Here is a 22,809-nt window from a genome sequence, read left to right as displayed (position 1 = left end):
CCCAAAGTGGGGTCCGGGGACCCCCAGGGGTACCTGAGGGAGTTCCAGGGGGGACCCATCTATTTTGTTCATGTTCATAAAGTGCTAAAGTGTTTAAAGCAGTGGTTCCCAAACTTTTTCATGTCAAGGACCCCCAAATTGACACTACTTAGCCTGTGGACCCCCATTTGAAAAGATATGCCAGGGACCCCCATAAGAGAAGACGTACACATTTAGACATCTACATTTAGACAGTGTCCCCCCGAGTGCCTCCCCAGTGTCCCCCCGAGTGCCTCCCCAATGCCTCCCCAGTGTGCCCCCCGAGTGCCTTCCCAGTGCCTCCCCAGTGTGCCCCTGAGTGCCTCCCCAGTGTCCCCCAGTGTCTCCAATAGCAATACAAGAGCAATAATACAAATTAATCTTAATGTATTAATCTTATTAATTAATTAATCAAATTAATTAATTAATCAAAATTGCGGCCTGTGCCCAGCACCATGCCAAAGCTTTTTCCTGCAGGAAACACTGCTTGTGGTTGTAAATATATTGTTATCCGTGTTGCGAGGATGAGGGGGTACCTGGAAAAATATCTACCCCAAAAGGGGTACCTGGTCCAAAAAAGTTTGGGAACACCTGGTGTAATGTACGTTAGTGTTACATGGAAAATGTATTTTGTGCCTGAGATTGGAACAGTTTATGGATTATATTGTAGTGATTTATGACCATTGATACATTGTATTTGGTTTCTGTCCCAGTTCTACGTTGATCTATGAATAAAGCAACTTCAAAATCATCAGTTCAGACTTCATCCTTAAAAGGCCAGCTGGGTCCGCTACAACTAGTCCTATACTTACACCTAGCAACTCCATTCTAGCCTACTTAGGTTCATCTTACGGTGGACATCTTTGCCTGAAAAGGAATCTTTGAAATGTTTCATAGTTTTAGAAATATAGTGCTTTCAAATTTGAGACATTTATAGGCAGATAGTGGCACGTCAAAAAATCACTTTCACCTAGAAACTCCATTCACACTTTGTAAAATTCAGATTACTGTGGAGACAGTTTTATCAGTGCCCATTCCTGAGGCGGGGTTGGTGAAAGGGCCTTTCTGTGTGAAGTTTGCATGTTCTCCCCGTGTCCCCTAGGAATGGGATAGGTACCCTCACAAAAAACATGCCGTATTCCTGGTCTCTAAACTACCTCCCCCTGGCCAGCTGGGGCGCCTGATGGAGGGGAAAGGAACTGGTCGGAATAACGTGTTCCTTCCACGCGCTACGTCCGGCCGGGGAAACCCTCCCCTGTCAGGTGAAAAGAAGCAACTTGGACTCCTCATGCATAGAAGGAAGCATGAGGTCAGTCCGCTGCCACCCAGGTTGGCAGAGGAAGTGTAGCGCCCAGGATTACATTAGATAATTGACACTGGGTGAAGAAATTGTGTCACAAAACATTTAGAAAAAAAAGAAAAACAGATGAAAATCATGATAAAGCGACATACTATAGCCTAGTTCATGGTTTTCGACAACATACTATATATGTATATATATATGTCGTCATTGCGCCTTTTATTTTCTTGATTTTCTTTTCTTGTAAATTGCCAAAACTTAAAAAAGTTACAAAAAACATCTCAGTCTTGCTATCAATCCCTTAGATCTCAGACCAGCTGACCTGGTCTGACATTCCATTATGTTGATCTGACCCCATCAAACCCATGAAGTACAAAATTCCTTCATTGGACCCCCCCCCCCCATTCCAAAGCACCAGCACTCGCCCAGCAGTCTGCTGTCACCCAGGCGGAAGGGCGAGGTTGCTTCTCGATCCACATACAGTAGTTTCGTGGCCCATATAGCTGGTATTAACAATTCACTGGCCATCCAGTGTGGTGCCTGCCAGTGCCAGGCCTTCGGCGGGGCGCACATGCACATGCCATGCAGGTGGAAGGTGGTGAATGATGACGACCTGCATGGCGCTCGCCAGCACTCAGCAGGCCTCACTCACAACTCTGATACCTCGCGAGCGCCCATTATCATATCTGTCCCTGCTCTTAACGGAGTATTTTCATCCGTGTCTCCCTCTCTCCTCTCATCTCCTCTCTCTCGCTCCTCCCATCTCTCTCTGTCCATTGTGGTCCCTTAGGACAGGGTGCGATCGATTTCAGCACCATTACCTCCCTCCGTTCGGCTTTTACGAGATGACATTGGTGCTGCGCTCCACAGTCCAGGCCGACATGCAATAATTAGCTGCCAAACCATATCTTGAGCTTATTTTTTATTGGAATTTTTAATTAGTATTAGCCCGGGATGCTTTAGGTTAATGGCTATCAAAGTGGGGTGGGGGCTTCCAGAGGGTCCTCAGCTAAATAATTCATAGTCAGGAACTAGGGATGTCCCAATCAAGTATTTTGCTCCCGATCCGATTCCGATCATTTGATTTTGAGAATCTGCCGATACCAATTTTCCCGATCCGATATAACACTTACTGGTATGCTATATCACAATAGTACAATATCTAAAATCACAGACAATATCCAGTCTAATATCATGAAATTGATATAATATTGATACTGGATGTCCAGATCACGTTTTTTTAAAGTGATCAGCCCCGATTACCGATCACGTGATTAGATTGGGGCAACCCTATCAGGAACCAAATGGACCCTTATAGGTCTGTAACTCAGAGAGTGTTATTCAATGACTAATAATGGTCCATTTGCTATATTATTGATAACTTATTGATAGGAATCAAATTGACCCAATGTACATGTACATGCCCCAGACATAATGTACAAGTTCACCCTCTGGACATGATGCTAGTATATCGCTGGACTGTCCAGCAGGGGTTGTGTCCCAATTTTTTTGTCTTTGGTATGATCTGGGGCAGGACGGGAATTGAACCCCGATCTCCCAATCTCAAAGCTACCACTCTAACCACAACTTAAGGCCACTGGCCTGGTTTACATTTACAAAACTCACACTCGTGTGAAGTGAGTGAGTGAGTGCTCTAAACAAACATGAAAAGTCCATAGACTTGGCTGCAATGGGAGCATGGTGGTGCAGTCGGTAGTGCTGTCACCTCACAGCTAGAAGGTCCTGGGTTCAATTCCCACTGGGGGCACTGCATGGGGGCGTGTTCCCATACCATGTGGGGTTGGCAAAAGAGCCTTGTCTGCAGTTTGCATGTTATCCCGGTGTTGTGTCCCCTATAGGGCAGGGTTAGCCAACATTGACACAGTGAATGACGATCACTGGCACTGGTGTGAGAGAGACAACTTTTCCTTTTGAAACAACATTAGAACGGGGGAAAAAAAACATTGCATGGATGCACCTGGGATGTATCCTCAGTGATGTATCCCAAGGTCATCGCAACATCATACCCCTCACTCAGGTGACCCAGCCGGGATGATCAAGTCCCGATTTACGTCCCAGTACCTACCCTCAATTAGTTTTTTATTCCTTCATAGATGATAAATCCACTGAGAAACGGACCTTTGCTCTCCGTGGTCAATATTACCCAAGAGCCAAGACCCTCAAAAATGTATTCCCTTACAGGTCTGTATAGGCTATAACTGTACAAATGGAAACAACTCGACCCTTATGGGCCCATTTGGATCCATGTACACTCTCAGAGTGATGGGGGACCATCAACATGGCCTATAAAATCATACAGAAATGGGGGTCTTTAAAATGAACACACAGTGTGTTCACAGCAAACCTAAAGCAGTGTGTTACACACTGCTTTGGGTTTGCTGTGTAATATTTGGGATGGGAGGGGTGATGACGCACCTGCACCACGCACTGTATAACCGCAAGGCTTGGCTTGCGCGCGACAGACAGACAGTCCCCCCGGGGAGCGAGGCTCATTAGCATAAAAGCGAAATAAAAGGACCTGCAAACCGAAAGGGGGGAGAACATGGAAACACACACACACACACACACACACACCAGCCTGTGCCGTGTATTCTTTTAAAGAAAAGGAACAAATCCATTCTGCCTAATTCGAACCTTGCTCAGGGACAGCTCGCGTGGCAGATTGCAGGCTAATTAGTTTAGGGGGAATTTAATTCAATTAACTTTCCACAGCTCCGCGCGCCCCTGCCGCTGGGCCTGCTTTCAGAGCGCGGGGCCAGAGCTCCAGATCTAATTAGCGTGTTTGGAGAAGAAGCTCTCCATGCGCGCGCGACCCCCCCCCCCCCCCCCCCCCTTATTGCTGCCTTGCCTTCTCCACTCCAGCTGTGGTGCGCGAACGCATGAACACGCGCGTGCGCGTGCGCGTGTGTGTGTGTGTGTGTATTTTCGAGACCTGGTTTTTATCCAAAAAGCTTGTTTTATTTTTATGTTTTGTGTGTAAGCAACATGCCTGTATCCATTAGGATAATCTGGTGTGGTAGTGCATTGTGTACTGATGTGCACAGCATATTAAAACAATAGCTTTGCATCATGGTTTGGAGGTTTATGGATTCCACAATGTGGACAACTGGGCTGCATGATGCTATATAGGCATAGTGCGGCTTATATGAATCCATTGAATTAATGGTTTCCTATTTCTTTGGAGTTAGATAGGCCTACACTATACAGTCAAAGCAATTAGGCCAATTAGAAATGTCGCGGGGAAGTTTAGCAAACAATCATAGGCTATACTATTAGTATTAGGCTATGAGCATAATGATCACTGAACAATTGCATTTCAGCCAAAGTAACTTCCATTATCGTTCGTCTCATATCATCACATAGCCATATCATCACAATTTAACTTAACTTTTATCCAATAACAAATCAGTGCTGAGCTATTTTATAAACATTTCCTTCTGTAGGCTATATGGCATGTCCATAATAGTGGTTAAAAGGGCTCAAACACGCAGGTTTTCCTGATCACTTTCAACTAAACACAGGTTAATGTCTCGTGGTTACTGGTGTTTTTTCGTGTCAGATGCAGTCGCGTCCTGGCGGCTCTAACCGGGTTAGACGCGAGCCATCGCCTGGAGGCGCAGCGTCACGGTACATTTAGGTAATTCGGGATTGAAATGCGCACCGATGGGACCCCGGGCTCGTGCGTCGCGCCCACCGCCTCCCATCCATCCATCACCAGATAAATCAAATGCACGCGCCGAGCCGCCAAGCTGTGTTGGTGGAGAAACGTTAACGGACGGGATGTGTGTAGTTCTTTTAGCTCGCTCTCGTCGCAGGGAAGAGAATATATTAGCACAAGTGATGAAATGACACATTTTAGTGTCACAGGTAGAAACAGAGTATACAGGCCTATGGCCTGTAAACTGTCTGCTCGGGACGGTTTATATAGCGTCGATATCTTTCCTATCTGAAAGTTATAATGCTGCTGTAAAGTAATTATTCATACCAGCCGCGTAGAATGGTATAGGCCTAATATAAATTAAATATAAATTTGCAAGGGCTTCATGGTGGCAAACATAATAAAAGTGTACAACGTGTGTGTGTGTGTGTGTGTGTGTGTGTGTGTGTGTGTGTGTGTGTGTGTGTGTGTGTGTGTGTGTGTGTGTGCGCATGTGTGTGTGTGTGTGTGTGTGTGTGTGTGTGTGTGTGTGTGTGTGTGTGTGTGTGTGTGTGTGTGTGTGTGTGTGTGCATGCGCGCGTTCATAAAGAAAATAACCGCATTTGCTCTAAAGTAATTCCACTAAAATGTCCTCTTAATTCGAGTGGCTAATAATAGTTACCGATAATAAAACAATGGCAAACGCAAAGGGGAAGTGTTTGTCTTAAACGCATGATTAAAATGAATCCCAAGACCCAGGGCCTAACTAAATCTAATTTAGGCCTGTGAGTGCATGCATGGGTTCTTCGGTTAGCCTAAATGACAGACCTTCAAATGGAATATTTTTCAACGTCTAGATTTTTTTAGTAGCTTTCTCATGTATACATTTGTAGCCTATATAATTTAAAAATATAGGTTTAATATTTTATCCAATATTCTCACATTTTATATATAAATAGGCCTCACTAGAATTTCTAAAATCGTTAAAAGAGGAGAATATTTCGGTTACAAATAATGCCCTTGCATACTTTTATCATAATTAATATAAAGCATGATAAAAACCTACACTACAGCTAAATGTGATCAAACAGGCCTGAGACCCGATTAATTCGTTAAACTTAAAACATTATAGGATGTTTATCACCAAACACTCTTCTGAGATTTATAAAAACCTATAGATCTAGATTATAATTCCCCCCCACACACACACTCTCTCTCACACACACACACACACACACACACACACACACACACACACACACACACACACACACACACACACGCACACACACACACACACACACACACACACACACACACACACACACACACACACGCACACACACACACAGTCGTGAGTTGGTTTATTTCAGAACCAGGGACAGCTCCCGCCCCACCACAGTTCGGCTTGAGGGCCATATTGTTTAGTTTTCCCATTGATAAGGTTACTCTCCCAAATCCAATTAAATACGCCCTTTATCTGTACGACTACTGTATTTCCTCGTGTTTTGGGCCAATTCATTTGAATTATGGAGTGAATTAAGCATTCTAAAGGGAAATAATCTAGACAACACTCATTTGATGGATCTGTTTCCTATTCTATTAGCTGTCGTGGGTTGGGCCGACGTTTCCCCCAGAATGTGGTTTAGTTGAGGACAGAAAGCAGGCTTACATCACATCACATCAGACAGACATGAATACAGGATGGATAGAAACAGCTTTGAGCATCACAGACATGATGTAGGCTATATAGAAACAGGCTTTTTTTAACGGGCGGAACGGCTCGTCCCATCCGTTAAAAAGCTGTTTCTAACTACCCTCGCATGTTGTCTGTGATGTATACGGGCCTGCTTTCTGTCGGTGCTATTCAGGAGAACGTGATGGATAGGCCAGGTTTTCTGTTTGATTGACGGTTTGACTCGTTTTTTCCCCCCCTTCGGGGTCACCGCACCGCTGCGTGCCACGGGATAGGGGGCAGGGGGCACATGACGGCCGGGTGGGTCTCCCGTGGAGCTATTCTGTCAACCAAAACATTTGTATCCTATTTTTTACTAATCCCTCACCGGCTCACCCCTCCTCTCTCTCTCTCTCTCTCTCACACACACACACACACACACACACACACACACACACACACACACACACACACACACACAACTGCGCCATGTTGCTTCGTTAGATACATTATGCCTCCCCCAGCCTGTCTAGCTTCTCATGCTGCATGGTTGGTGAGACCGGGTCCTCCTCGTGTTCTGAACCGCCAGAGAGAGACAGACGCCAGGTTCTTTGGTCATGTCTACACGGGAGGAGGAGGGGGAGGAGGGGGAGGAGGAGGAGAGTACCATCTATCGGAAACAATTACTATCAGAGGAACGACGGCAGGAGAGGAGGGCGAATCTTGGGGATTCAATTAAGATTTCTGCGTGCAGATGATCACATGCTCACCCGCTTCTATAAAAAAAAAAGAACGCTCAAAAGAGCGATCAAGTGGTTGTGCAGTCATAGAGAACTGCACACGCCAGAGAGTTTTCGTTTAAATACAATATACGCCGCCCTATAGTGATCGACTGATGATTGTCCACTCCACATCATGCTTTTTGAAAAGTTGTAGAACGTCATATCAGCTCTTATCAAGGTCTAGCCTATTCAGTATACTATATAGGCCCTATGGGTTGTTTTCAAGCAGCGAAATGCAAATATTAAAAAAATGCAAATTTGCCAAGACAACATAATTATAATACAAGATAAACATACTAATTCGTATTCGTATAGCTAATTAGCAGGCAGGATACACTACTTACTCATTCAGTCATGGGGGACATCATTGTAGACCTATATAATAGGCCTAGCAATAGGCCTATACCGGCTACCGAAGAGCGTATACTTTCACATATATTTGTGAAAGTGAAAAGTGAATAAACCTTAAAAAGAAAAGCGCAATTAAAAATGTATTTCAATTAACAGATATTTGTCAAGGGGTGCTATATTGCGATTTGGCAATTTACTTTCCCTCTGGATGGGACAAATAATATATGAACCATTTAATGGCCTTTTAGCGTCAGTAGCGTGAGGTACCAGTCCGTCCCGACCCTAACCCAGGCTAATCCCTCGTTGTGTCACTCTCTCCGCGGGGTCTTGACTTGAGGAGCCTCTTGTGGCCATTGTCCTCCTTTCTGTTGACTCAGACGCCATGAATGTAAAGGATCCCAGCTACTGTTTCCGTTAAATCGCCCATGAATTTAAAAAAGTCCAAAGTTAAACCCTTCAGTGGTGAAGTCCCCCCGCGAGGGAGCCCTATGGGGCGGATTAGAGGGGGTTGAGAAAAGGGACGGGCCTTCCCCTTTGAAGGGATTAAGTTTAGAGAGCAGACTCAGAGGATCGCTTCTGGTTGCTCTTTTTTTTTGAGGAGGCAGAAGAAACAGTCGACGGGGCTGCAGAGTTTAACTTGAAAACTGTTTAAGTTTCTCGGTAAGTCGGTAAACTCACCTCTGAACCCGCCAGACGGGAGCTGCCTCCTCCTCCTCATGGGTGACACAACAGAGTGTCGCCTGCATGGGAGCTTTTGGTTCTGACTGACGGCCATGCAAACTGAAATATAACCTATACTGTGCAAGACGGTGGAATATCATGCTGCCTATAGCCACTTTCCATTGCTGCTCGAGGGTTAATATATCCACTTGTTACTGTGATATAATGGAGATGGCCTATATGTGCGATATATACTCGCATGCTTGCAGACTATAGCCATACTGCGAGTAGAGTTGGTAATGTCCTCTATAGAGAAGAGGATTCTGATTTAATCATTTAAGGGATGGAACATGACCCCATAAATGGGAACGGTATATAGGCAATGGGCCTATTTGCACCTCTGGCTATGTAGATATGAAATCGGTGCTATCAGGTGAAGCAGGTGAAGCCTGCAGGCCCAGGGTCCACATGAAACTCACCTGACCAAAGACACAACAACTTTGCAAGTGATTCATCAAAAATAAAATAGACCAGATGACCACAGATAAAGAAACATGCATGGCTCATGCAGATTTGAAGCAGACATTTCATTTATCGAGTCTGACATTTTCTTATGCGTATCTTACGTAGGCTATATCTAAATGTCAGATTCTATAAAATACTTGAACCAGTCAATTATATTTACAATCATAAACTTTAGATTCGAAACTTCGTAGGCTTTGAGCATATAGACCTATAGTAAAGTCGGCCCGGACTCCGGTCCGGAGACAAGTTCCAAAATCTGAAGTCGAATTTTAAACAGTTATACCTTAATTTTACGACACAATTGCTTATTTGCTCCTCTATATCGAGGCCTTGTATCCGTATCCTCCTCGGTATAGTTTTATCTGTCCAGCGCCAGCTGCAACCATGAGGGCATATTGACTGTATACAGTAGATAAGACTGGGTCGGAACAACAGTGCGGATGTTGTATATTCTCTAATGGATCTCCCCATCGAACCAGAAGCATGCACACAGTAAACACTTCAAGCTATGAGTAATAGTTGTACATCGTTTAATTCAGTTATATTATATGCGCAATTAAGGTGTGTGCGCGCGCGTGCGTGCGTGTGTGTGTGTGTGTGTGTGTGTGTGTGTGTGTGTGTGTGTGTGTGTGTGTGTGTGTGTGTGTGTGTGTGTGTGTGTGTGTGTGTGTGTGGGGTCAAGCGAAGATGAAAGTCCACGGCCCCACGTGTATACGTGCGCTCCCACACGCACATACACGCACGTGCACACATGCGCGCGGCTATACACGAGTCTTGTAGACCTATATTTGTCGGAATGTATTAAAACAGTAAAATCCTCAGGGAAATACAAATGGAATGGAACGAATTAAATATAGGGGACCATTTGGTGTGAACGTGCTGTGTGTGTGTGTGTGTGTGTGTGTGTGTGTGTGTGTGTGTGTGTGTGTGTGTGTGTGTGTGTGTGTGTGTGTGTGTGTGTGTGTGTGTGCGTGCTACTGTGCGTGTTCGGGGTCCGCGTGGCGTGGGCCGTGGGGATATGACTGTATGACACTGAACAATACGTTTAAACCAATTTATGAGGCGTCAATGCGTTTATGGTTATCCTGTCCTATAGTTGACTGTCTCGTTGTGTGAGGTGGATGGATTCATGGTTCTATCCTACATCACATCACTCTGGTCGACATGACATGCTGATGTCCCTGAAAGTGATCGAATCGAATCAAAATATTACATTTATGTTGTCAAAGTGGGGTCCGGGGCGGGGACCCTCGGGGTTCCTTGCGTTGGTTCCAAATGGACCCAGTTTATATACCATAACTCTGAGGCTGAGGGTGTCATTTGGTTGTAAAATTAAACCAAATTGACCCTACTACAGGGTCAATTTGGTTCCATGTGTACACTCTCAGATATAGCTCTATAGCACCACTTCTTAACAATTAACGCAATATTGACAATCCATAATTAAATATATTGAAATTGACTAAGTGAATCAACACGTCAGCACAATATTAGCACGACACATTAGGCTACAGTGCTGCACTAAACTATAGCGAATCAATTAGCCTTACAATAATAACTTTATAGGACCTTTCAACTAGCTATAGCTCCCAATGCACGCCTCAAAGTAATATACCGTAAATCAAAATCCATTCTGTTTTGGTTTATATTTGTTTTTTCAATATCACTTATTGAGTGATAATACTTGTGGGAAATACCGAAGTGAAATAGATTTTGTAATGGCTGTGGTGCACCATGTTCCTGACAGAAATCAAATATGATTTGGCTGTGTCATCATGCATGGGGTCTAAAGCAATTATACAAAATTGCCAAAGCGTTGACAGCTGTAGGTATAGCATAGTAGACTATACAACACAGAGCAGAGCTATAGTTCACATTGTGGTGACCGGTGACCCTCATCAGACCCAAGACATCAAGCCGCCCAAAATACATATCAATTTCGTTGGTCCTTAAATGTTTAACTGGCCTATAAATTCCGTTTCGGCTAATGACGCTTGCCGACCAGAATAGAACAGATCTCACTTCTCAGTGGTGTAAACTATAAGTAGGCCTATACATTTACTCAAACTGTCTATAAGTAAATACAGTTTTGAGGTAGGTCTATTTCCATATAGGTCTATACTTTTACTTCACTACACGTATTTGGAAACTTTAGTTACAAGTTATGCCTATACTTTGTATATTTTAATAATTATTACAACGCATACATGCAATTAACACAACAGCCCTATACAAATTTCGGGCATTTGCATTGTGAGCTTAAATCTGATATTTTCAAAAGACTTTTATACATTTGAAAACATGAAATGGGACATTCTGCACAACGAGCACTTTCTGCTTTTGGTACTTTAAGTACATTTTCATTCCAATACTTTTGTAGCCTACTTTTACTCAAAGTACATTTTGAACTCTGGACTTTTGATTGTAACCGATTAGGCCTACAGTATATATATATATATATATATATATATATATATATATATATATATATATATATATATATATATATATATATAGGCTATTTATACATTGCAGTAGGCCTATTGGTACTTTTGGTACTTTTACTTAAGTAAAACATGTGAGTACTTTTTCCACCACTGACAGTTGACTGCTGTCCGGTACTTATACCATGCATGCGTGCGCTGCCTGGCGGCTCCGAAGCGCATGGGCGGTGCGCGCGGCCGTGGGAGGGGCCAGCTCACGCTCGGTTCCCACCAATAGACTGACGAGGCATTGTCATGGAAACAAGACCACCGCCTTCGCCATTGTCTCGTGCTACGCCAAGTTGATTATAAACACATGCAGCGAGCCTCGCTGCGCTGTCAAACCACGCAGCAACACACTCACACACACACAGTCACAACTCAAGAGGGAATCGAACCTGGAAGGGAGGAAAATTACAAAAAACAACAACAACTGGCGAGAGAATAACACTCGGACGATCGAGAAACGGGGGAATTATCGGGATCTTTTTTATTTTTCAAGAAAGCGAGAATTAAGAGCCTTCTGACTGTGACTGTCTCCAAAAGACGCACGGGACGCAACAGCCACCGGTCCCCTTCCTTCCTTGGAGATAAATAATCAGAAGAACCGACCGGCTTGTGTTTTTGAACTGTACTCAACCTACAGTTTCTCCACAATACTATAGCCTACATGTTTAAGATGGATTACTCCTACCTGAACTCCTACGACTCGTGCATGGCGGCGATGGAAGCGTCGGCCTATGCGGACTTCAGCTCGTGCAGCCAGGCCAGCTCGTTCCAGTACAACCCCATCCGCTCCGGGCCCTTCTCCAACCCGGGATGCACGCCTCTCAGCTCGGCCAGCTGCACGCTGGGCGCCCTGCGAGAGCACCAGCCGACACCCTACTCCACAGGTCATCCATCATTCTATAGTCTACTATATTATTATTTCAAAACATATAAAAACTATTTGCCGTAATAAAAAACAAAACAACATTCCCAGAAAAAGCTTTTTTTCCCCCCGGTGAATTAAAAACAAATTAAATTATTTCTCCCCCCATGAAGAATTCAAAGAAAAATCTAAGAAATCACATAAATTGCCGCGCCGCGTTGTGAGCTTGTAGATCGGCTATTTTCACTATAGTTTCAGTCCAACAGACTCAACTTTTACTTTCGTCTATGAATAGTCTTGATTGATCCAATTAAGGCTAATTCTGTTCCATTCTACAGCTATTCTTCTTTCTATTCTGATTACATGCATTCTTTTTTGTTTTGCTCTCTGGTCTTGTCTTCATTTCTATAGCTTTATTTAATAACTTGTAGGCTATTTCGAGCATGAAGGTCAGTTGCATTTTCCATCTCTCTTCCCTATATGCGAATACAACCATATTTCATATAGGCCTATAACTCTTTAATTAAAATAGCCTATAGGCCTATATATATAGGCTTTCTGTATATTTTGGTACAACATGTTTGGTTCGCGGGTTCCATTATTCAAACGATGTGCCTAATTGATTTAGTGATAACATGCATTTTAGTGTCAGTGTCGATGGAAATTAAATTACTGCGGAATCTATCGAAAGGGGCGAATAATCTTTCATGGCTCAATTCAATTAGCTGTCAACTGTCAAGTAAATCGCAGCGATGCTCATGCTATCCGTCTGAGGATTGAAATTTTAAACGCAGTAATAATGATGAAGTAGGCATATGTGGAACTGGCGTTTCTATATGAATGGAATCTCAAAGCTATAGGATGGTTAATTTAAACACATTCCATACATTTAAATATAGGCTAATAACCAACCTTAAATTAGTTTAACACGAATTGCAATGAATTAAAAAAGTGACGTCTCTGTTTAATCATCTTGCATAAGCACACCTGTTGATTGATAGTGTCTATACCCATGACAGAATAGACATGAAGCACTGACGGTTGACACTTGAAGCTATACATTTGTATAATCGTTTAATAAATAAATGTCACGTTTTCCATGAAGAGAAACAATTAATGTCTCTTATTTAAAAACACATTGGCTTCTGCTATTTTTATTCCCCCCCCATGCTGGATTCAAATTGAAGATACAAATAGGCCTATACGATCCTTAGATCCTGTACTTGAGTATTGAAATTATATGTCTAACATAAACATACACAACAAACATATATATGTTGTTGCCATTTCCAATGTATTGTTTTATTATTTTCTTTTTTTTCATCGAAACACCATTACGCACATGCAGCAGCGTGCACGTCCACCGGAGATGGAGATTCTATAGCACGCATGCTCTGAATGTATTCATGTTTTTGCCGTTTTAAACTCCTAATAGGCTGTATGGATTAAACATATAATGCATGTCTTTGCATTCACACAAAAACATCGCCCATAGGCCTATTAAAAAAAGTAAAGTAAAGTAAAATACAAATCACTCAAATCTCACCTAATTATTAGTAGCCTATATAGGCAATATAGTTAGACTACTATGTTACGGCTTTAGTTTGTCTGAAATTCGATTAAATAAATACAAGATAATGAAGGACCAAATTAACCCGAATAGCATTATAGAGGCCTATGATATAAGGCTTTTGAATACGTCAACGAACTACATATTTCTAAAATACATCTAAAATAATGCGTTTATTTAAAGTCGTCGTATATTTTTACATTCCCCCCTCACAGTTCCGTACAAGTTCTTCTCAGACCCGTCGGGTCTGAACGAGAAGCGCAAGCAGCGTCGCATCAGGACCACGTTCACCAGCTCGCAGCTCAAGGAGCTGGAGCGCGTGTTCGCGGAGACGCACTACCCCGACATCTACACCAGGGAAGAGCTGGCGCTCAAGATCGACCTGACGGAGGCCCGGGTACAGGTGAGAACAATAGGGCTCTATACCCGGCAGTGGTCCGGGCCGGGACTACCAGTGGTCCTTGACGGGGTGGCCCCCTGCAGGCTATAGCTATGGAGAGTTCGTAACCAAATTGACCCTTATTTTATAACTCTTGAGAGTGTAAATTAAAATGAAACCAAATTGACCCTTACGGCTCTCAAGAGAGCAGTTGAGTGAGACGAATAACCATCTAAGTCCATCATTTATACTGACCCCTCACCGAAAAGGCCTATCAGCCCTCACCCCTTATATATATACATTATAGATAATTAGTATGGACTTATATGGTTATTTGTCTTATTGATAAACATCTGCATTATACTTATACGGTATAGGCCTAAGATAAGCATACACAATTAGAGAATGTAGAAGAATTGTTATTTTGATCAACTTTGTCTGTTTATCTCTCCTATGCCTACATCAATAAATACAGCTCTTATGAGCTTGTATATCTGCTATTTTTGAATAGCCAAAGTATAAACCAATGGTTAAAGTGGATACAATCTAAATTGAGTCTGACAAAGTGACAAAGATACTTTCCCATCTTAATGGGTTAAACCTCAGGGCTCTATGCTGGTGTATTTTCAGTTTTCTGTTATTGTGGCAAAAGCTTTTGCTGAAAAATAGTCAATTGTGTGTGTATGTGTGCAGCTTGTCGATCTGGTATTTTCTGCAAAAGCTTTGCCCACAATACGGATGCTGGGGATTAAGGTTAACACTGATGGTTTTACTTAAATGTACGGGTTGGCTACTCAGATTATTATTATTTTACTGAAGTAAAAGCAATACCACAATGTAGAAATAATCTGTAAATATATGCTCAATGCTTTACCAAAAGTGACTCATAATACAATTGGTCATATTATTGTATTGTATTGTATTGTTTAAATCTGCAATGTAACTATAGTAACTATAAGGCTGTCAAATATTGTAATTGTAGTGGAGTAAAAAGTAAAATAATGTGCCTCTGAGATGTAGAAGTATTATACAAAAATGGAAATACTCAAGTAAAGTAATAGTAGTAGTAGGTCTACCTCAAAATTGTAAAGTACAGTACTTGAGTAAATCCACTTTGTTACTTTCCACCAAATCCCCCTGGAAGAAACAGTGTGTGTGCATATAATCACATCGTGTGAAATTGCTCCACATGTTTCATAGGCAGAATAATATATTTGATTAATTCCAGACAGTGACAGTTTGGTGTCGATATGAGAGCAAATCAAGTTTACTTTTCTTTCATATCCATTCTATGCTCTGTTTGGTTTCAATTACAGCCCTTAATGGATCTTGTTGAAACATCAAGTTAAACGATCTTTTCTCCTCGTCTTCAACTAATTAATTTAGCCCTGTGTGAGTGCAATGAACACAATCAATTTATATACTGGGCTTCATGTTGAAATATTCCAATCAAAGCTGAAATCCATAAGTTGTGGGCCTCCCCAGCCACGATTCAAACCCCAGTCTCCTAATTTCCTCGCCAAATTTCTATACCACTGTAAGAGGGAGGGCAGAGATACTGCTTCAGGGTCACCAGGGTCTAAAATGTGTCAGTGGAAGAGCAGGGAGACATACTCAAATGAAGTAGTATTTCATTGATTCCAATTCAGGATTGCAGCTTTAAATGACCCTGTTGTGTCTCCACATATGTATGCTCACTCTCTCTCTCTCTCTCTCTCTCTCTCTCTCTGTGTTCCACAGGTGTGGTTTCAGAACAGACGGGCCAAGTTCCGTAAGCAGGTATGCCAAGATGATAAAGTAGCATGTATAAAAGTATAATTATGTTATTTCTTCTGTACACCCTAAATTATTATTCTCCCCACCCATATTTTCTGCACACCCCTCTCACTCTCTATCATTTTATTTCCAACATAACTTAATCGTTATTTTGAATTTAATTTCTTTATTAAATTTGTTGATTATTTTTTCCATGTGGAGGAGCGGGCAGCCAATGCCAAGTCTGGTCCCAACGGTTCGGGAGGCGGCGGTGGCGCCGGGAGCGGAGCCAACAGCGGCGGCGCCGGCGGGAAGAAGAGCGGAGAGCCGCGAGGCTCCTCCTCGGACGATGACGAGTCCAAAGAGTCCACCTGCAGCCCCACGCCCGACAGCACTGCATCCCTGCCCGGCTCGCACAACGGCAACATGGGCAGCCCAGCCAGCTTGAGCCCCAGCCCCGCCCCCAGCGGCTACGCCGTGAACCCCTCCAGCTCCCCAGTGCTCCAGGGCCTGAAGCCCCCCAGCTGGCCCAGCCTGGGGCCCTCCAACCCGGCCATGGCCCAGCCCGCCACCCAGACTCAGGAGATCCTGAAGGCCTGGCAGCCGGCGGACAGTATGACCGGGCCCTTCGCCGGTGTCCTGTCCTCCTTCCACAGAAAACCCAACCCCACGCTCAAGACGAACCTCTTCTGAAGCCGCCCACCACCCCCTAAACCCCACCTCTCCAAGGCCGGGGACAGACGGACGGAGGCGAACGTTTCTGTCTGTTGCCAGAGTGGTAAAGAGGAGCGGGGAAGAGACATGTTCATTCACGATTATAACCCTGAAGTCGCCGTCATAGTCTCCTTAGTTCAGTGAGGTCCCTGGTTTTGGCCTCTGCTCTCCGATTTAAACAACTGTCACGGTTAAATTCCAGGAAGGCCCTGCTGATGGCATAATGGGACTTTATGGACAGAGTGGATTAAATCAGTGGTTCTCAAACGTTTTCATATGAAGGACCCCCAAACTGTATTTGTCCACGGACCCCGCCCATTTGAAAAGAGCTTGTGCCAGGGACACCCATTTGTCAAGATTTGTCAGAATTCCTCAAAAATAGAAGATCTACCAGCTCACAACACGCTGCGATGTAACGCATGAGCTTGTAGATCAGCTCTTGTCGAATAGCCGATAAATAAGTATCATTATTTAAACTCTTCCCTCATTTTGCTGGTGACCCCTCAAGGACCCCTGGGTTTTACCTGCTGGACCCCACTTTGAGAACCAGTGGATTAAATAAACATGCAACAGACATGGGTACTGTATACCACACCTCACATCTCTAACCCGACATTGATCCTGTTCGCCACTATTCCTCTTCTGACTGAAGCTCTCTGCCGAGCCACCGCCACAAGCCAGTTTGAACGTCGATGATGGCCTCAACTCAGCCCACAACAGAGACGAAATGTCTCACTGCATAATTCTAACTCTCTACCAAGTACCTAACCGTTCCTTTATCGATGACCTGACAGAAACTGTCCAAAATGAGTGTTGAAATGGATTTTTGGGTGTTGGACATTTCACCATGCAGTGTGTACGTTACTGCCGTAACGACCTTAACGACAAAAACCCAGACAGACGTCCAGCATCCATATGTCCACCCGTCCGTCCGTCCGTCTCCCCCCTCCCCCCCACACAAACACACAGGTCCACCCATAGTGACAATTGCAGATCCACAGAGTGTCGGTCAGGAATGTTTTAAAGCAGAAATCTAAACACACGCCAGAGGGGAGACAAAACCCACAGTTACCATGCTGCAAGCACAACTTCCTCTAAGCCCCAAAGAGGGACCCAGGGGGGACCTCCCAAAATCCGCTTGCCAAGCAGAACAGGGCATCCCCCCAAATCCAATTAGACCTACAAGACCCCTCCCTGAGCTGTCTATTTCCTTTCCCCTGCCATGAATCCTTTATTTACTGTATCAAGTCGTTTTCTATACCCCCCAGGGCTTGCCATGTCCCTGTCCTGTCCGTGTCTGCCCCCGACCCAAATAGTATTCTACACTGTAAAATCCGTAGCGTTAATTTAACTTACAGGCACTTATGGGCACTTAACTTACTAAATGACCCTGACGGGTCTATTTGGTTCTATTTGTACACTCTCACGGTTAAGTTATCGTTCAGGATTTAACAGTGTACCCATCCATTAAGGTTATTCCTTCCATCTCCATCTCACCCCTTTATTTCTCCCAACTTACGTAGCTACTAAACAGCGGGCACTTCAGAATAGACGGCAGCAAGTCGTTGGTCTGGGTATTTCTATGATTTGAGGGTTGTAACGGCATGTCCATCTTGTCTTATTTTGTACCCCCCACCACACACACACAGTTTTCTGCTGGTAAAATGTCATACTGATCCCGCTGGATTTTTCTGTCACATCATGCCTCTCAAATATACCCCTCACCATGACAAACTTAAAACTCCACATATAATTTCTCCAGGGATCTACACTACGGGACCCTATACTTTTCGCTCTACACTAAATATCTTTCAACCGAAAATAGCCAACGTATAAGCTCACAATTGTGATCGGCATTGTGAACTTACATCACAGTCATTACACCTCCCACCCTGTCCCTCTCAACATGCAGTATCTGCCCAGTCCCATCATGGGCTGGGTTTAATTATCCCCTGGCTGCGGTGGAAATATCTGTTGGGAATCATGCATGTTACATGGCCTATAACAGAAAAGCAGTGCAGAATAGTTGTTGACAAAATTCCCCAATTTCCTATAGGCTACTTAAAAAGCCATTTTCACGTTGATTTTGTTACAATTGACTCTTGCGCGAAACTGTGCAAAAAAAATATTATAACAAATTTCTACTGCCTTGAGCAGTTGCTTGTGTATCATGACGGCCTGTAATTAATGAATTGTGATTTCCTTCCATGAGACTGGAACAAAGAAGAGGTTAAGAAGAGGTTTTTGGGAAGGGCTGGCGGCTGGCCTGGATATCTAATTGAAAAGCAAGGATGTGTATTTATTGATATTTGATTTTTTGTCAGTGACCAACTGACAACTGAGGGAATATCGTTTTTTTTAACTGCAACATAAAATCTTGTGACTTGAAAAAATATTCTGTAATTAGTAATATAAATAGATAGAATTTCTTTCCCTTTTATTTCTTTGACATTGCTTTAATGATTTAATTAATTGGAGAGTGGTCCAGTATGTCCATTAAATTATGAACGGAGGAGACCTCTAGAGAATGATAAGTTATAGTAATATCCTGCATATTCAGTCTAATAAAACTACATTATGGAATTTTAATGGTCTGGATTCTTAAACCTCAAGACACCTTTTTTGATATGGCTCTTATAGGTTATCTTGCATAAGTTTTATTTGGTACAAATATATTTAATTTATTCTTTAATGCATTTTATTTACCTCTTTCTAATTTGCTTTCTTTTTAATATTTTTCTGTGAAGCGCAGAGTTGAGTTGCACCTGATGTATGAAAAACCCTATAGAAAATAAAGCTTGATTGACCGATTTATACTAACAGTAACAACAAGTGACTTAGGTCAATTGTATCCAAAGCATTCCACATGAATTAGAACGATGAATATTGAATATTTTGTTGTAATTTCTCAGAATGAAGAACACTGTCCTTTGTTATCAATCACCAAATTAAAGCTCAGTCAGTGAAATCCGGTCTTAAGGGATTTTTCACATAGGCCTACAGATGAACAAAACTCAGGCTCTTTTTTTATGCTTGTAGATCAGCAGTCATGCAATCATTATGTGCAGATCGGAGTCAAACTGAAATGAAATGCCAACTCCTACAATTCCAAGTTCAGTTCAAATGTGATTATTTTTGGGGTTGTGGCCTGAAAAGGTTCGGAACCCCTGGCCTAGAGGGCTAAATACAATGGCAAAGGGCGAAGCGAACCCAAATGGCTTTGTGTTAACATTGAGCAAACTACAAAGTGGACAAGAAGTGAACCGTATACTCAACACCTCAGGAGGTGGTGTGAGTATGGTTAACTTCAAAGGGTGTCAGTCATACAGGTCTGGTTGGTTTGCTCTATATTATGCTCTGAGTCCACTTCAGGGACTGGAAATGTCCAAGTGTGAAATGTTAATCAAAACAGTTAATAAAAATGGCAAAAAAGTTTGGGCATAAGAGGTAAAGCAAGATGGGTCCTCTAGTATTTCTGTCTCTACCGAAGGCTCTGGCCTGACAGCACGTCGCGTGTTCGAGTCCCATTCATGACCTTTTCTGCATGTCTTTCTCCCTCTTTCCTGTCTGTCTTCACTGTAACTTATATCAATAAAGGCACAAAAGCCAAAGACAAATCTTTTTTTTTAAAAGAAGAAAAAAAAGATAGAATTGTAAAACTGAGCTATTAGTTTTATTTGGAAAAGATCACATAGTCAACACATTACATTAACTTAACACAACCAAAGGAGTACAAGGTACGAAGACGAGACACACACACACACACACGCACGCACGCACACGCACACACACACACCTTTCTACATTTTAAGGCTGTTTGACGCCTGGCTGTTAAAACATAAATGAAACACACAAACAGCTGTGTACAACACACACACACACACGACAGCCTGATTTATACTTAGTCGTACGACAGTGTCACGCGCCGAAAAACTGCGGATCTACAAGATCTACAAGAATTGGCCGGTGCCAATTTTCAAGTGACATCGTCGTCATATGACATCGTAAGCTGTGAATTAAGCACGAGGAAGGATTGAAGCATGTATTCTGCCTGGATACAACAAAACATGCTTGGAGGAGAGGAGACCATACCACACACCACATTATCAAAAGTAGCAGATCCACAAGTTCATTATGCGGCACGAAGCAGCACGTTCCGAGCTTCTAGATCTGTTACATTTGCCATCTTGAATTTGAATCCGGAAATGTAAAAGTTTTTGACCTGACAGAGACAAGACAATAGTTCAACCTTTGGAGAGAAGCACTGCTCTTCCGATCCTCTTGGCTGTGTCTGACAAGCCGGTAATTTACAACCACGAGAAGTCCATGTTTACCATTGTTATTTGTGCACGAGCACAGCAACGATTGATAGGTTCGAACGATGCGCCCGGCAACCAACGCTGCGTGTGAGGGCGCTATGGATGGACATGATATCCAAAACTTCCCTCTCCTGCTGGGTGGTCAGATGGGTGGGCTGCGAACGCTTTTGAGATTTTCAAGTGGGCCCTGGTCGAAAAAAGGTTGGAGAACTACTGAATCACAGAGATCTACTGATCTTCTATGAGGGGCACGATGGGGAGAAGATTGAGAACCTACAATGGCCATAATAAAACCTCCAGTACTTTAGTTTAGTAGGAAAAAAATAAGAAATGGCACACTGAGATTTTGGCACCTGGAGGTATTGCCATAGGAAATGGCAAGGCAATGAGACGGCACTATTATTAGACAAAAAAACCTAAGAAAAAAAGAAAAGGACAGTCTGGATACAAATATAAACATATAATTCACCTCAGTAACAATACAAGTTACATAAATGTTAACAATGAAGTAGAAAATTGATTTTCACTTGAACTGACTGTCCCCCTCCAACCCCTTTCAAACTGAGCATCTACCATTTAGTTTAGTGATCAGCAGCACCACCTGCAGGTTAAATGAGGAACAACAAAAACAATTGTGCCGGCATCCACAGCTTGGAAAATAAATAAAAAACTTTCAACCTCCTGCGTTTACCCAGTCAATGGCTTTTGTTGATCTTGTTCAATGTGTTTAATTGATAAATGCTAATGCAGAATGTCTTTCTAATTTCCTAAAATAATGTTCTAGTTTAGTTTTTGTCCAGGACACTGACAATGCGTTAGTGTTCTGCTTATGGTTATTCATCCGGTTGGGGACGTATAATATTAGGAAATGTATTCAACTGAGGGCACACATAAAATCCTACAATGCGTCACAATGCGACTAAGTCTGCTGTTTTCTCAATAAAAAAATAAATAAAATACTGAAATGCCCAAAATGGGGACACCAGTTTGAAAATGGTTAAGAAGTCAACCTCTACTGGATATTGTGATTAAAACGTATATATAGAATAGGTCTAATTCCAAGGTAAATATTCACACAAACAAATAACACAGAACAAAAAGAAACATTTTAAATTAATCAGTCAAATATTTTCATGTTCGATATGAGTCATTACTCCATAAACATAAATGTCCAGGCAGATAACTGAAATGTCAATAGAATCACGTCTTATGAAATGTCTACTTCACTTTGTTATAGCATTCATTGTAGTTTTTCCAGTATTTATAGGCTATAATATCTGCTTGTAAGTTGTTGAACAGTCAACCACTACTGTACCACTGACTGCGCCAGGTACTGATTAATCCTATGTCTCTGCTTACATTTGATTAAGTCTAATAATTCACTTTACTTACTATTATCATTGATACTAAATGTCAGGAAGGGCCATGGCACTTGTGGTGAGAACCATAAGAAAGGCTAGATGACTCACCCACGCTGCTGGCCAATGGAGAGCGACGTCGCTACGTGGCGTCCATCTTACTCCGGTGCAGCTCGCTCACTCATAACATTGTGTCTGGTGCTTTTTAAATAACCATAACTTGTTCAATTCTCAACCGATTTTCAAACGGTTTGGTTTGTTATAAACGTCTGCATACTATGCTTTTATATGACGTTCATATAAAAAAACAACATTAACCCCTAGGCTACGGAACCCGGAATAAACGGAATTAATCAAAAAATATAAACATGCCATAAACGGAAGAAACGGA

General features: G+C 42.7%; 2 protein-coding genes across 2 annotated transcripts in view; one reads left to right on the top strand and one right to left on the bottom strand.

The window, feature by feature from the left end:
- LOC308321523 (myelin-associated neurite-outgrowth inhibitor-like) overlaps positions 1–22,809 on the bottom strand; it is a 395,831-nt gene that overhangs the window by 210,220 nt on the left and 162,802 nt on the right. The window lies entirely within an intron of this gene.
- On the top strand, positions 12,123–16,720 carry phox2a (paired like homeobox 2A; the record flags this gene model as incomplete). The annotated part of the gene is made up of 4 exons (XM_080771901.1): positions 12,123–12,345; positions 14,109–14,296; positions 16,013–16,051; positions 16,250–16,720. The coding sequence occupies 4 exons, from the start codon at positions 12,123–12,125 to the stop codon at positions 16,718–16,720; spliced, it is 921 nt and encodes a 306-aa protein (XP_080628027.1).

Source organism: Protomyctophum bolini, assembly GCF_963924005.1.
Source record: "Protomyctophum bolini genome assembly, chromosome: 9".
NCBI lineage: Eukaryota > Metazoa > Chordata > Actinopteri > Myctophiformes > Myctophidae > Protomyctophum > Protomyctophum bolini.
The sequence above is the reverse complement of the archived record's forward strand: the minus strand, read 5'-3'. Positions and strand labels throughout refer to the sequence as shown.